The following is a 14,405-nucleotide window of genomic DNA, read 5'->3' on the forward strand; positions in this document are numbered from 1 at the left end:
TTCGATTATTTGACAAACACTTAGCATTTACGTCCTACAAGTTGCCTAATTACTAATTTTTTAAGTGCACTTTAACATTGATCTATTATGAGGGAGAAATATGACTTTAGTAATGAACTTCTGCTGCACAGAAGTTTTTTTTAAACTTCTACTGTGAGTATTTATTTGATATTTAATTTGTTTATGCATTAAATAAATAAAAACTGTTACTATAAGCTTGGGTGATTATTGATACATTTTCTAATATTTTTTTTTAAACATAAAAACAAGTCAGAAAATTGAAACAAATAAAAATCAATAAACAAAAATAGTGATTTACATTTATTTAGGTATAATGTAATTAATTATAAGTAATGCATATATATTGTAATTTATAACAACAGTAATTATTTAAATATTTTTGGAGACAAGAAAAACAAAAGTATTTGTTTGTTTTTAGTTTCGGTTAATAATTTAGTTAATTTTATTATATAATACATAAATTACCTTTTATAAAGCTTGCTTGTGATTTATACGTTAATGTGTAATTTGTCCACGTACAAATTACAGCGTACGTTACGTCGGTCTCATTCGCTTATGAGCTTTGTGTGGGTTGGAGTTCGTAGATAAATTAATGCTTTAAGATTAGCGACAGGTAATTTGAATTACCTGCCGCTAAAGAAAAAGGCACTTGTGACTATCGCTAACAAATTAACTCGAACTTGTAAATATGTCGATTTTTACAAAAATGTTGATACTATTTTTGAACAATAAATAATTAAAAAAATTTATATAAAATATCACTAAATTGTCTTAAAAAATTTATCATTGCCACGCTTGTACACTATCGCTTAGGCCGGAGTTATTAAGCTGGTTTAATAATTATTGATGTTAACATCGCATGAACGGTCTCTCTGATGATTATAACGAAGACAACATTATCATTTAAATTTATTCGAAAACAAAAACGTATTGATAACCAGTCTTCAGCCTGCCTGCGTTCTGACAAAATACACACGTTTCAATAAAAATTTTGCCCAGTAACTAGCACTATCTGCCGAGATATATTGGAATGATACAAGGAACATTGTATTCTAAGTCCTACATATTACCCTATAATTGAAAGTTTTTAATTTCTTTTGAGTTGGAATATATCTTTTTCAAGTTTAAACTTAATACAAAACACAAAAAATCCACGTATCTTGCCTAAACAAATAAATAGGAATAAAAATACAATCAATAAATCGATAAATTAAATAATATGATGAATATTTTTTATATTATGTGGCATACACACTTTATAAAAGTTATCTACAAAGAACATTAAAAAAAGGTGACAAAGTAAGTATAAGTTTTGTATATAATTTTCGTCTTTTATAAATGACAAATAATAAGTATTTTAACATGCGCTATATTATTACAATATTAATGTGTTTTCTTATTCAACATTGACAATTTTTATACTTGTTAAAATTTTTTGTAGATTTTTTTTTTTTTCGTCAATTATGAAATTTTTAGTCTATAGAAATAATAACCAAAATAAATACTTTATTGACACTGTTATTCTTAAATAAAAAAAGATTAAAGTAAAAAATACCTGCTTTTCGGCTATAATAAGGGTCATATTCAATTTTTGATTTACTTTTTAGTACAATCAAAAAAATTCCATACAAAAATTCCTCAAAAGAGAGAGAGAGAGAGAGGGTAAATAAAAAAATTTCAGAAGATACTATATTTTATATGATCGATTAGTTACTGGCTTCACAAGTGTCCAATGTATTACTAATAAGCCCGAATGCCTCTTTCAATTGAATAATTTTTTGGGAAATATTTTCACCTAGATTATATAAATCTTAGTAATAAGATGGGAAATATGTGTTATCTATCATCTTTCCAAGATACTTTGGAAGAAAATACTACAAATTAATTTAGTCCGAATACACTTAAATACATGAACAATATATATCGTTGCCTTGTTTGTCTATTTATTTACTTTATGTCTGTGATCTGTGCTTGTGTGTATACGTCTGTGTGTAAATGTCAATTTAGCGACAATTCTATATACTTCTGCTGTTATCGATATAATTCTAATTTTGAATATTGAAAAAAAACGGTTACGATTTGAGAATTAAAAAGTTAAAAACAGTTATATTGGATGAGTGCACAGCTGAGATACGTCTGTAGTTATAAAAAAATGTTGCGAAATAAGAAAGTTGCTCCTGTTGTAGCATCCAAAACAAATGCAACAAACAGTAACAAGTTAACGACTACAACATCGAAATATATTCCAAAAACTGTTTCTGAAAGTGTTAAAAACAACATTGCTACGAATAAAGAAAATGTGATACCGGCAAATAAACCTACGAGTAGTAAAAGTCAAAATATACCACATAAAGTTAATAATGTGAATAAAAATCCAACATCTAGTCAAAATAAAACTGAGAAAGCTACTTCTACGATTATTCCAATCAAACAAAAAACACAAACAAATAAAGAACCACCAAAAATAGCTATAACTTCACAAACACCGGAGACTCTTGTGGAAAGTGAAGTAGGTAAACAATCGGATAATCCTCAAGAAACTACACCTAAGCAGAAAGAATCGTGGATAATAAATGATTTTGATATCGGGCGGGCACTAGGAAAAGGTAAATTCGGGCATGTTTATCTAGCACGAGAGAAAAATTCAAAATTTATTGTAGCTTTGAAGGTTTTATTTAAATCGCAAATACTAGCAAATGGAGTTGAACGTCAAGTTCGCCGTGAAGTGGAAATTCAAACACATCTAAGACATCCAAATATATTACGAATGTATGGTTATTTCCACGATGATAGCCGTATTTACTTAATTTTAGAATATGCAAAAGGTGGAACCTGCTATGCAAAATTACAATCACAACCTTTCGGCCGATTTGATGAAAGAACAACCGCTACGTATATTCGACAAATAGCGGATGCTTTACGTTATTGTCATGATAAAAAAGTTATTCATCGTGATATAAAACCAGAAAATCTATTGATTGGAGCGCAAGGTGAAGTGAAAATTGCCGATTTTGGATGGTCCGTACATGCACCATCATCAAAACGTACTACGCTTTGTGGAACATTGGATTATCTACCACCTGAAATGATAAATGGATCAACACATAATGAACGAGTTGATTTATGGAGCTTAGGTGTTTTATGTTATGAATTTTTGGTTGGTAAACCTCCATTTGAGACTGAATCATATGAAGAAACTTACAAGAAAATAAGTCAAGGCATTTATTCATTTCCATCTCATGTAACTAGTGGACCAAGAGATTTAATTACAAAATTGTTAAAAAAAAATCCTGAGGAACGATTAAGTATATCAAATATTTTAATTCATCCTTGGATTGTGTCATATAATAACTAAAGTTTTTTATTTTATAATTTGATATTATTTTCAATTTTAGCAAGGCTTTTACATTGCATCGTTGAATATTTTAGATTTTGAATTTTATATACTAATTTAGTGTGAAAAAAGACTGTTTATAAACGTAATTTTTAAATGTGAGTTAAATTGGAATAATTGGGATAAATTGGAAGTGCAATCGGACACAAAATAAGATATTGTTCTGTAATTAAAATAAAAAAATTACTGAAACTTCATGATTTTTTAATTTTCCATTATGCTAGAGCGAATGGAATTCAAAAAAAGTTGATGAGGGTTTTCAATAAGTTTTTCTCATTAAGAGTATGAATTGAATTCGGGACTGTTCCAAATGTGAACCCGAAATATTAAAAAACTGGATTTTTGAATTCGGTTTTTGATTTGGATTCCATCGAATTGTTAATTAAATTATTAATATTATTAAAGATTGAAAATACATTTGAATAATTTTAGTAAAAAATTGATCGAAAAAACAAATTATGCTGTTTCAGTAATATGCAAATTTTTATATCATAATAATTAAATGTTTTATCAAATTGGAAGAACCGCGAACAGATAACATTGAAAGGTCAATCTTAAATTAAGTAGGTTCTAATTGTAAATTAGTTCTGGCAACGACCTACGTAATGGACAAAATTTGAAGCATTCTAATAAATAGTAGAACGTCCAAAATCAAAAAATGGTTTAATAACTTCTGTTTGAAAAATTCAAAACAGACTTTTCTTCTATCTGTCAAGTTTTAAATACATTATAATTTCCAAATGCTGATTGCAAAAAAAATCCTTTCATTATTGGATGTCGTTGCCATTTTTATTTTCGCTCCTCTTGTAAAGATTTAAAAAGTGAGCTTCCTTTTTTCCATGTAATTTGCGCATGACCCTTTCCTTATGCTTTTGTCTTGATTGTACTTCCCCTATATTAATGTGAATGAAAATTTTGGAATTGTTAAATGGCAATTAAAATAATGTGTTAAGTAATCATTTTAATGTCAAATATATTCAAGTTTTTCAATTTTATTTTGTGTATTGATTTTATTTGAATCTAAAAAATCAAATATAATTCGGAAATGCAAAAAATTTGATCGTAATTTTTATATAAGCATCTCATTCTGTTGCTGTATTCTCAATCCATATTCTGAATCTCATCCATGTTACAAATATAATAAAAATAATTTTTCTTGGGAAATTGCATTAAATAATCTGGATGTTCGATTTTTAAAAATTTGCAACGGTTTGTTGGCCTTTTCCAAAAAAATAACCTTTGAAAATAAAAGGTCAACGAAACGATGCAAATTTTGAAAATCGAACATCCAGATAATTTAATCCAAGTTCCCAAGAAAAACTATCTTTTATTAGTATATTGTCATTTTGTCTGAATTTCTTGTTTAGATCTTCCAATTTTGTTTTGAAAACAAACAATCTCATTGACGGAGAAGTATTAAGTTTGAAATATTTATGTCCTCTACGACAGATTACGGATTATTAACACTTTTCAAGAAAAGACAAAATTTTCCCCAGGAATGAGATCCCTCGCCCAACAAAAATCCGATCGGGTCGAGGTTGGTTTTATTCGACTTTCCTTGATTTTAATATGTCAAAATGTTTAATTTTTATAATATATTTAAAGACTTTTTTCAAAAAAGGTACAAATACTCATTTTTATTAAAAAAAATTGATCGCATTTAATACCTTCAAGAAACTATATACAGTTTTATAGCTGTACCTAAAAATATAGCTTACAGGTGCTTTTCTTTGTGTACCGATAGCATTGCGAGGAACAGAAGTATTGAAAAGTTGCATTCACATAATCGTAAATTTTTAAAGTGCTTGGATGAGTCCAGTAGTATCAAATATTCACATCTTTTACCATTCTGATGTGAATATTTGATACTACAGCAAATGAAGATATGGAGGCATTGTTTTAAATTTTATATCTTTTATGCTTAAAAAATTCTGAATTTTAGCAGTATATTCATTCGCTCCGTATTACATTTATTTTAGACACCTATACATATAAAATTGATTAAAAAAAGATTGATTGATAACCCCAATTATAATGTTTCTAATATTAAATAATATATCTACAAAAAGAACATTATTCATCAAAATCGGAACTGTTCTTATTAAAGATCCTTCTTAATTATGGCTATAGGTTTCGCATTGAAAAAAAAACGAAATTTCCATGATTTGAAGTGATAAAATTGTTTAGAAATAATAAAATTTATTCCATAATTTTGTATACTGTTTTATAAGCAATTTTTAATGAAACTTTAAGGTAAAAATATAATCATTTTTTTTAAACAATTGCGTGTTTTTTTTTATTTTCATTTGCTGCATTAAAAAGTGAGAATGTAACAAAAAATCAATAATATAAATAAAATGTACTATGCTGTAATGTATAATGGATTTCTATAATAAACAAAAGGTCACTACATTAAAATGAATCAGACAGACAATTATAATATTACTTAAATAACGATATATTTTATCATCACGATAGTGTTTAAAACGACCGTCGTTAAAATTGTCGTATGTGATTAAAAATGGAATCGACAAAACAAAATGAGTATTGTGCAAAATAATTCACTTATAAAAACCTACAATATGGAACATTGGACCAATTTCATTGGACAATGACTGTCGATGATCTGATTTTTAATATGAGATAGCCGATTTATTGCGTAATTATTTCAATAGGAGCAAGAATACAATTTTTAGCGAATTGTCGAAAGAAATGGAGCTATTGCTTTTGTACTGATGATGGAATTTTGAAAAAATGACTATCGTTAAAATTTATTGTATATATTTATATTTTCTCATTAACGAACTCCACCTTTCAAATACCAAAACCCTTCTTGATACCAAGTTTTATTCAAACAAAAATATTTTTTATTTTGAATAAATTCAAAATTTGGTACTTTTCGCACTACTACATTTTTTTAAACGTGTAAAGTTACTTTTAATATTTAACAATAACAGTCGAATTATAAAAAATTGAAAGTAGGTAAGTACTTTTCATTTTATTAAATTGCGTGACAATTGTTTTGGGTTAACTTAAAATCGTGTGAACAGAAACGTAAGTTAACATTGACTATGTAGGGTGTTTTGGTGGAAAATATATGTACAGAAAAAATACCACTCATAAATATTAGGGTAAGTATTGTTTGTTATTGTCCTAAAGATAATAATTACTAATAATTAAACATTCATAACGTTTTTTAAGTATTAAGTAAGTTCGATGTCTCTACATATTTAGATCCAGAGTATATTATCTAATAATATTAAACAAAGTGGCTATTGACCGTTCTAAATACAATACATTATCGTAAATAAAATATAACTTTATTTTTCCATAAATATAATTTTCAAAAAATGTTTTATTAAATTAGTAACATTTAGGACAACTTAGCTAGAATATTCGTGTTTTATAAGTTTTTATACAATAAAAATTACATAAAAGAGAAAAGGTTATTGACATATTTTAGAGAGTAACAAAAGCTCTAATTTTTGATAACGACATGCTTAAAAGTGGGTATAGATTACTTTGAATATGTAATAGCTCATTTAGATGATATAAGTACCACATATAAAGCTAAAATCGAGAATTTTTTCGACCTGAACTTAATATGGGAACAATATTAGGAAGGTGGCTAAAATTATTTTGATGGTTCGTCATAATAGTTAACAAACCAGTCGGCAAGAGAGCTCACAGGATAGTGGATTGATAAAATATATAGTTGTAAAATGTAGAGTATAATAATTTAAAACAAGTGAAAAAAAACAATTGACTGAGTTAATTGTTGAAATACCATGCATAGTCAGTGTTGATTTCTTTATCACATTACACATACAAACATGTGACACATGCATAACTGATAATCAAGTATAGTACATATTATAATATTTTATATATAAAATTTCCGCCTAATTGGCGCTCTCACGGGTAAACAGTGATGTTTACGAAAAAATGTTCCAAACAAAAGTTGTTTAATTTTGGATAAGGAACATTTTTTACATTTAAACTTTTGTTCTATCTCTAACGGTTTACAAGATGGGTCCTACGGACCCAAGACCCAATTGACCTATGATGCTCATTTACGAACTTGACCTCACTTTTTACGTCCTGAGTACGCTGTAAAAATTTCAGCTCGATATCTTTTTTCGTTTTTGAGTTATCGTGTCCACAGACGGACGGACGGACAACCGGAAATGGACTAATTAGGTGATTTTATGAACACCTATGACAAAATTTTTTTCCTAGCATCATTATTTTTAAGCGTTACAAACTTGGGACTAAACTTAATATACTATGTATATTTCATATATGCATGGTATAAAAATAAAATACCCAAGGGGGGGGGGGGGGGCGTGAATTCGCGAAGGCGAAAAATGTACCCACAAACTTTCGAAATTTGATCCTTGAGGCGGTAGTTATAAATCGTACCGTAAAATCTGGCATTTTTTCGAGTCTTTAGGGGAAGGCATCTGCCCTTCCTATACCCTCTAAACTTTGCGCTATTTTTGTTGAACTTTGTTGACGTCTGGATCGGGGTAGAAATATCGTAGTGTTGTGAATGTCAATATCTCTTGAAATGAGTGAAATTATCAGAAAATAGAAAATGCGCTAAGAGGAAACTAAGTGGTGGCCAACTCAAATGGTGGCCAATAAATCTCCTTAAGGTGTTACCTAATTATGACGCTTGACGCTGTGCGGGTCAATTATTATGGTTCCACCAACTTGAAAGAAATATAGAGTTATGTCCAGCATCAAGCATCGGCATCAAGTTCCATAACCCCATTTTAAATAAAACACATGATAATTGATAAATGGGTAAGTGACCTGGTGTCTAAATTGGAACTACTGAAAAAGCGATCCATTTCCTGTATTAATTAGTACGAATGTTTATCGCCAGTTTGCGGACTTTATCTGATTTGAATTTGAATATTTTGATTGGCTTTTAACAATGGTAAGTATGTGTATTGCCATCTGTTAGTCTAAATTAGAACTACTGAAAGGGATCCACTTCCTGTTTTAATTAGTACGAATTATTATCGCCAGATGAAACTTTATTGAGTTCAATACGTCGAAGGTGCAGTTAATGACTAGTAAGTAAGTAATATGAGCACGCGATTTTTAAGAATCAATTGAAAATTGTCAGTTACAGAACTTTTTCTATACAAATTTTTGTCAAGTCAAGAAAAAAAAGGGTCGAAAGACGGATTTAGATGTATTTTAGAAGTATTCTGCGAATCGAAATCGTGAAAGTCTATGACGTAAAGTCCACAAAAAATATTGCCATTAGTGCCATTCTACAAATGGCCACACAGCTCACACATTTTACTGTTTTCGATATGGCGATAGAAAAACTTAAACTTACGGATTTTGTTTTCTATAAAATTTTGAATTGGTGACCTGTTTGAACCTTAAGTGTCCTTATTTATTAAATTAATAGAATGACAATATAATTTGAAAATCCACTTGAAAACCAATTTTAATTGACAAATTTTTGTCAATATAAAAGTGTTCCTATTATTTCTTTTGTATATTCAAAAATGATTAATAGTTAAAATAATTTATTATTGAAAAATTCTCAAACCATCCTACAAAGAGTATTTCATTTAAAATGATAGGACTTTTAAAACTTAAATTGAACAACTTGTGTTATAAGATATCATACAATTTTTATTTTTTTGGAAAGAGTATTTTATGGAAATTTATGTAATATATATAATACCAGCCAAATGTAATCCAATAATTTACTGGACAGCGAGATATATAATTAATATTGGGAAAATCATCTCGCAACATTACACATAACGTTGACATTGATATATTCAAATTAGTTTTAGCTACTTGCCGTGTATCATGTGATTCATTTGCCTGAAAGAGTCGACATTTTATCCTTTGGATCGAGTGCCCTTAAACAGAAGCACAAATAATGCCATCGATGATATTATTATTATACATAGTATATTAAGTTTAGTCCCAAGTTTGTAACGCTTAAAAATATTGATGCTATGAAAAAATTTTTGGTATAGGTGTTCGTAGAATCATCTAATTTGTCCATTTTCGGTTGTCTGTCCGTCTGTTAACATGATTACTCAAAAACGAAAAAAGATATCAAGCTGAAATTTTTACAGCGTACTCAGGACAATTGGGGTCTGGGCCAGTAGGACCCATATTGTAATCCGTTTGAGATAGAACAAAAGTTTAAATGTTATAAAAAAATAAACAACTTTTGTGTGAAACATTTTTTTGTAAACATCACTGTTTACTCACGAGGGCATACATTAGATGGAAATTTTATAATATGTATTAATATGGGATTATCAGTTATGTATGTGTGACATGTATAGGTATATGCGTAATGTGATAGAGAAATCAAAACTGTCTATACCTGGTATTTCAACAATTAACTCAGTCAATTGTTTGTGTTCACTTGTTTAATTAAAAACAGTTCTATCATTTTAAATGAAAAATTCTTCATTTTTACCTACATAGGTACTTTAAAACTAGATTGGTATAAAAAGTACCTATATTTCAATTAATAAATTTTTCATTTGTTTTTCAATAATAATGGAAAACTTTATAAAATAGTACTTTTCCGCTTTTATTATTTATTATCTTTTATTAAAATCCATCGTAAATTAAACTATAATATTATATATTTCTATTATATCAAATGTATATGATTATATAATATTTATTTTGAAATTAACGTCGACTTTGACTTAATATGCACGTGTCGCAATATTGATTACCTACATTGCTTACCAATTATTTTGTAATACAGTTGTTCGTTTCAAATCCCTTAGTAATTAAGCTAGGCTAGAGTTAACTATAGAAGGCCGAGGGCGCTATGATTACATTTTTACCGAGTCCTTAAGGATAGTGGAATTCGCGTCTGTTGTAATATGTTAATTTAAAAAAAAAATGATTGGCAGTTATGGGGACTGCCGGCAGAAGTGAAAACTTAAAACTTTATAACTATAACTCTGTTTTTTTAATTTTATATTATTTTTGTATTAATTGCAATTATTAACATACATTCGCTGTGACTTTGTCTGATAATAAGTATTAGGAGAGTAAATAAAAAAAAAGCCGATTTCCAAAAATAAAAAAACTCCAAAACAAATTAATATAAAAAGTAAAAAAATAACGATAATATACTGTAGTTACAATTATTGTTATTTTTGGAGTCGGTGTCAGCCAAGGAAACAACTGGGACAGAAGAGTTTGCTACATTAACTTGGCTGACATCGACACCAAAAATAGTTATATTATTATAGTTACTACATTATATTATCGTTATGTTTTTAGTTTTTAGTGCTTATTAATTTGTTTTGAAATAGTTTTTTTTTTTTGAGGTCGACTTTTTTTAGTGAATCTGAAGTACACTAACTAATTTGTCACTAAAAAAAGAATAATCGAAATCAGTTGGCGTGATATTGAACTATTCGTCCATTTGTCGCGCCTGGACCAAATTGAAATGGGAACACACGGGAAACACCAGCTTTCAACACTAGTCGAAAGATCTGAGATAACAAACATTAAAAAAAAAAAAATACATTCGAATTGAGAACCTTCTCCTTTTTTAAAGTCGGTAAAAAATAGTCTAGAAACACATTTGATATTTATGCGACTTTGTCCCGTTTTTAGTTATTTTAAAATATTTTTTCCCGTGATATTTTCGGGACTTTCTTGTCAATCCGTAGACTACTTTTCGATTTTTGTGGCCATAAATATACGGAAGCTAAATTAATATATAAACGTATCCAATGTGTATAAAACATTATTATAAATAATAAAAAGGAAACAGCACACATTCTTCTCTACTTCTCTAAAATTTTCGAAATTATTTCCTATAATTTTCTTTCGTTTTTCAAAGAATGTTTCACAAGACACTAGTTGAAGCAACCGGCAAATTTTCCTATCTTTTATAGCTTTGGAGAAAATGGTCACAAAACAAAACAAAAGTTTTTATTTCTTTTAATAACTTTTATGTTTAAACTTTTGTCCTATCACTATCGGTTAACAAGATCGATCCTCTTTTATTTTTTGCAAAGTTTTTTTTGTAAAATACTAATTTTTTGAATCACCAATAAAGTAGGTTACCTCCCCCTCCTCTCTTGAAAGGTCGATTTTTTGGTACGAAATTTTACAACCTAATAAACAACTGTGGTAAATTTCAAAGATGCAAGACTTTTTTCTTTTTGACCATGATTTTTTATTTAATTTTGTTGTACTTTAAATAAATATCATGGAAAATTTTATTCTGTGTTGTTTGCTCAGAATTTTCGACACATGGATTTCATTTTTGTTAGAAATACCACATTTTACTGTAAAGTAAATTTCTATAAATTTTTACAATTTTACCTTAAGTTTTATCAACACAGTGTAGATATCGACACTGAATGTTAATAATATTTGTATAAAAAATGAAATCGATATTTAAATTCAAATATTTTCATTAAAAATAAATATTTATGTAACTGTTATTAGATATAATAATTGTGTTCCATCAATATTATAAAAAATACAGCACTTCGAAGGAAGTACAAAACATAAGTTTGTCTGAAAGTGTGTTCTTCTATGAAAGTGTGTTTTTCAATTTTATTTTAGAGTAAAATTTAAAAAATCAAGCAACTTTTGTTTGAAACGTTTTTTTTGAAAGTTAACTAGACTACCGAGCAAGTGAATGCAAAATCAAGCACTTATTATTTATTAAATTAGAACGGCATACGATAAAATAATAGGCTAAAACGCTATGGAACTTTGATGAGGGATGTTTGAAGAATATTTAAGAACTGTGGAATAATTATACCATGTATATATGAAATGTACATAGTATATTAAGTTTAGTCCCAAGTTTGTAACGCTTTAAAATAATGATGCTAGGAAAAAAATTTTGTCATAGGTGTTCATAAAATCACCTAATTAGTCCCTTTCCGGTTGTCCGTCCGTCCGTCTGTGGACACGATAACTCAAAAACGAAAAAAGATATCGAGCTGAAATTTTTACAGCGTACTCAGGACGTAAAAAGTGAGGTCAAGTTCGTAAATGAGCATCATAGGTCAATTGGGTTTTGGGTCCGTAGGACCCATCTTGTAAACCGTTAGAGATAGAACAAAAGTTTAAATGTAAAAAATGTTCCTTATCAAAAGTTAAACAACTTTTGTTTTACCCGTGAGGGCGCCAATTAAGCGGAAATTTTATAATATGTACTATACTTGATTATCAGTTATGTATGTGTCACATGTTTGTATGTGTAATGTGATAAAGAAATCAACACTGACTATGCATGGTATTTCAACAATTAACTCAGTCAATTGTTTGTTTTCACTTGTTAAAATATTTAGTTTTTTATTTTGTTTTTCAGGGCTCAAAGTGGCCATTTTCGCAATTTTTTGAAATTTAAATAATTAATATCTTCTATTAGCCTTAGAGAAAATTAAATTAATTAATCAAATTAAATTTGATTGATCTAAATGATTCTAGGAAAATTTTTAATATTGTTTTTTTTTTTTGTTTTCTATGCTTCTAAAAGTAATCTTCTCGACAACATCTTTAACAAAATATAAAGAAAACCTAAGTTATAGTATACAGGATGCTACATATATGGAAAACTTTTTTATTACCTATAAGGTTTAAATGATCGTTTAGAAATGTAGACCATTTTGAACAGATAATAAGGGAAGCGGTTCAAGAAATCAATGCCGAGATATGTAGCAATATACCCTGTATATTTTTTATGAATTCTACTTTGTTAAATAACTTTTGATTAGATCTTGGGTAACTCCTTTGGGGACATCCTGTATAGCTGTAATCGTTTGATGGTTCGTCAATGGTTTTGTCTAATAGTAAACTACAAACAAAAATATGCATAAATGCAGCAAAAATAAATCGAAAAGAAATCATTCTTTTCTGGGTAAATGATGTGATGTTGTATTTGTTTCTACAGTCATGCGAGCATGTCCAAGTCGCGGCTAGCCGCTGGTAGTAATAAATAATATTAATAAATATACTTTGTGTTTTATTACCAATACGAGTGTTTATGTTTGGGTATTGATTTGTTCAAATAACATGTTACAACTAAGTGCACTCATTCATTGTGACGTGACGTGACGTATACTAATGACACAGAAAGACTAAAAAGTATTTAATATATTTTCATGAAATGATATCGAATTAATTCCCTTTCTATGAAATTCTCATTAATATAAATGGCAGCATTTATTTTAATTCAAAAATATTGCATTGGGAACCAGAAATTATCTCTTGTTGGAAAAATTTGACTTCCAAGGTAAAAAATTGCAATGGCATTAAAAATGTGGGTGAAAGTAATACAGCTGACCCATGGCAATCCGACAAAGAGATTAGTGGCACCAAGTGGTTTCTCCTAAAATGATAAGATCAAGAATCAAGCACGTTAAACCCTGTCAAAGAAACAGGCATTGACGAAGATTTGCTAAAATAAATGTGCATTGTATGTAATGTTTTAGGCATGTCGGATTATAGACAGCGTCGGATTACGGGAGGTCTACTATTGTTGCTTTTTGAAAATATATTAAACAATGGAAAAAAAAACAATTGACTGAATTAAATGTTGAAATACTATGTATAGACAGTCTTGATTATGTACTCGTATGTTTTTTACGTCATCTAAGCCACAGTCGTGTATATATAAGACGACTGTAGTGTCACATACACATAACTGATATTCCCATATAATACATATTATAATATTCTATTTTCCGCCCCCACGGGTAAACAGTAATTGTTTACGAAAAAATGTTTCATTCAAAAGTTATTTATTTTCTTATAAGGAACAATTTAAATTTTTTTTGTATTTAAACTTTTTTTCTATCTCTAACGGTTTACAAGAGTCTTACAGATCCAAGATCCAATTGAAGCTATAAACTATTTATATATTCTTAACTTGATATCTCTCTTTGCTTTTGAGTTATAGTGTTTACGGACAGGCGGACCGGTGGAAAACCAGAAATGAACT

General features: G+C 28.6%; 2 protein-coding genes across 3 annotated transcripts in view; one reads left to right on the forward strand and one right to left on the reverse strand.

Moving 5' to 3' along the window:
- LOC123295291 (kinesin-like protein KIF19) overlaps positions 1-14,405 on the reverse strand; it is a 50,132-nt gene that overhangs the window by 11,011 nt on the left and 24,716 nt on the right. The gene's annotated exons all lie outside the window — the stretch shown is intronic.
- Positions 2,070-3,391, forward strand: LOC123295292 (aurora kinase C-like). The gene has a single exon (XM_044876584.1). The coding sequence runs from the start codon at positions 2,135-2,137 to the stop codon at positions 3,374-3,376; it is 1,242 nt and encodes a 413-aa protein (XP_044732519.1). The 5' UTR covers positions 2,070-2,134; the 3' UTR covers positions 3,377-3,391.

Source organism: Chrysoperla carnea, chromosome 3, assembly GCF_905475395.1.
Source record: "Chrysoperla carnea chromosome 3, inChrCarn1.1, whole genome shotgun sequence".
Classification (NCBI taxonomy): Eukaryota; Metazoa; Arthropoda; class Insecta; order Neuroptera; family Chrysopidae; genus Chrysoperla; species Chrysoperla carnea.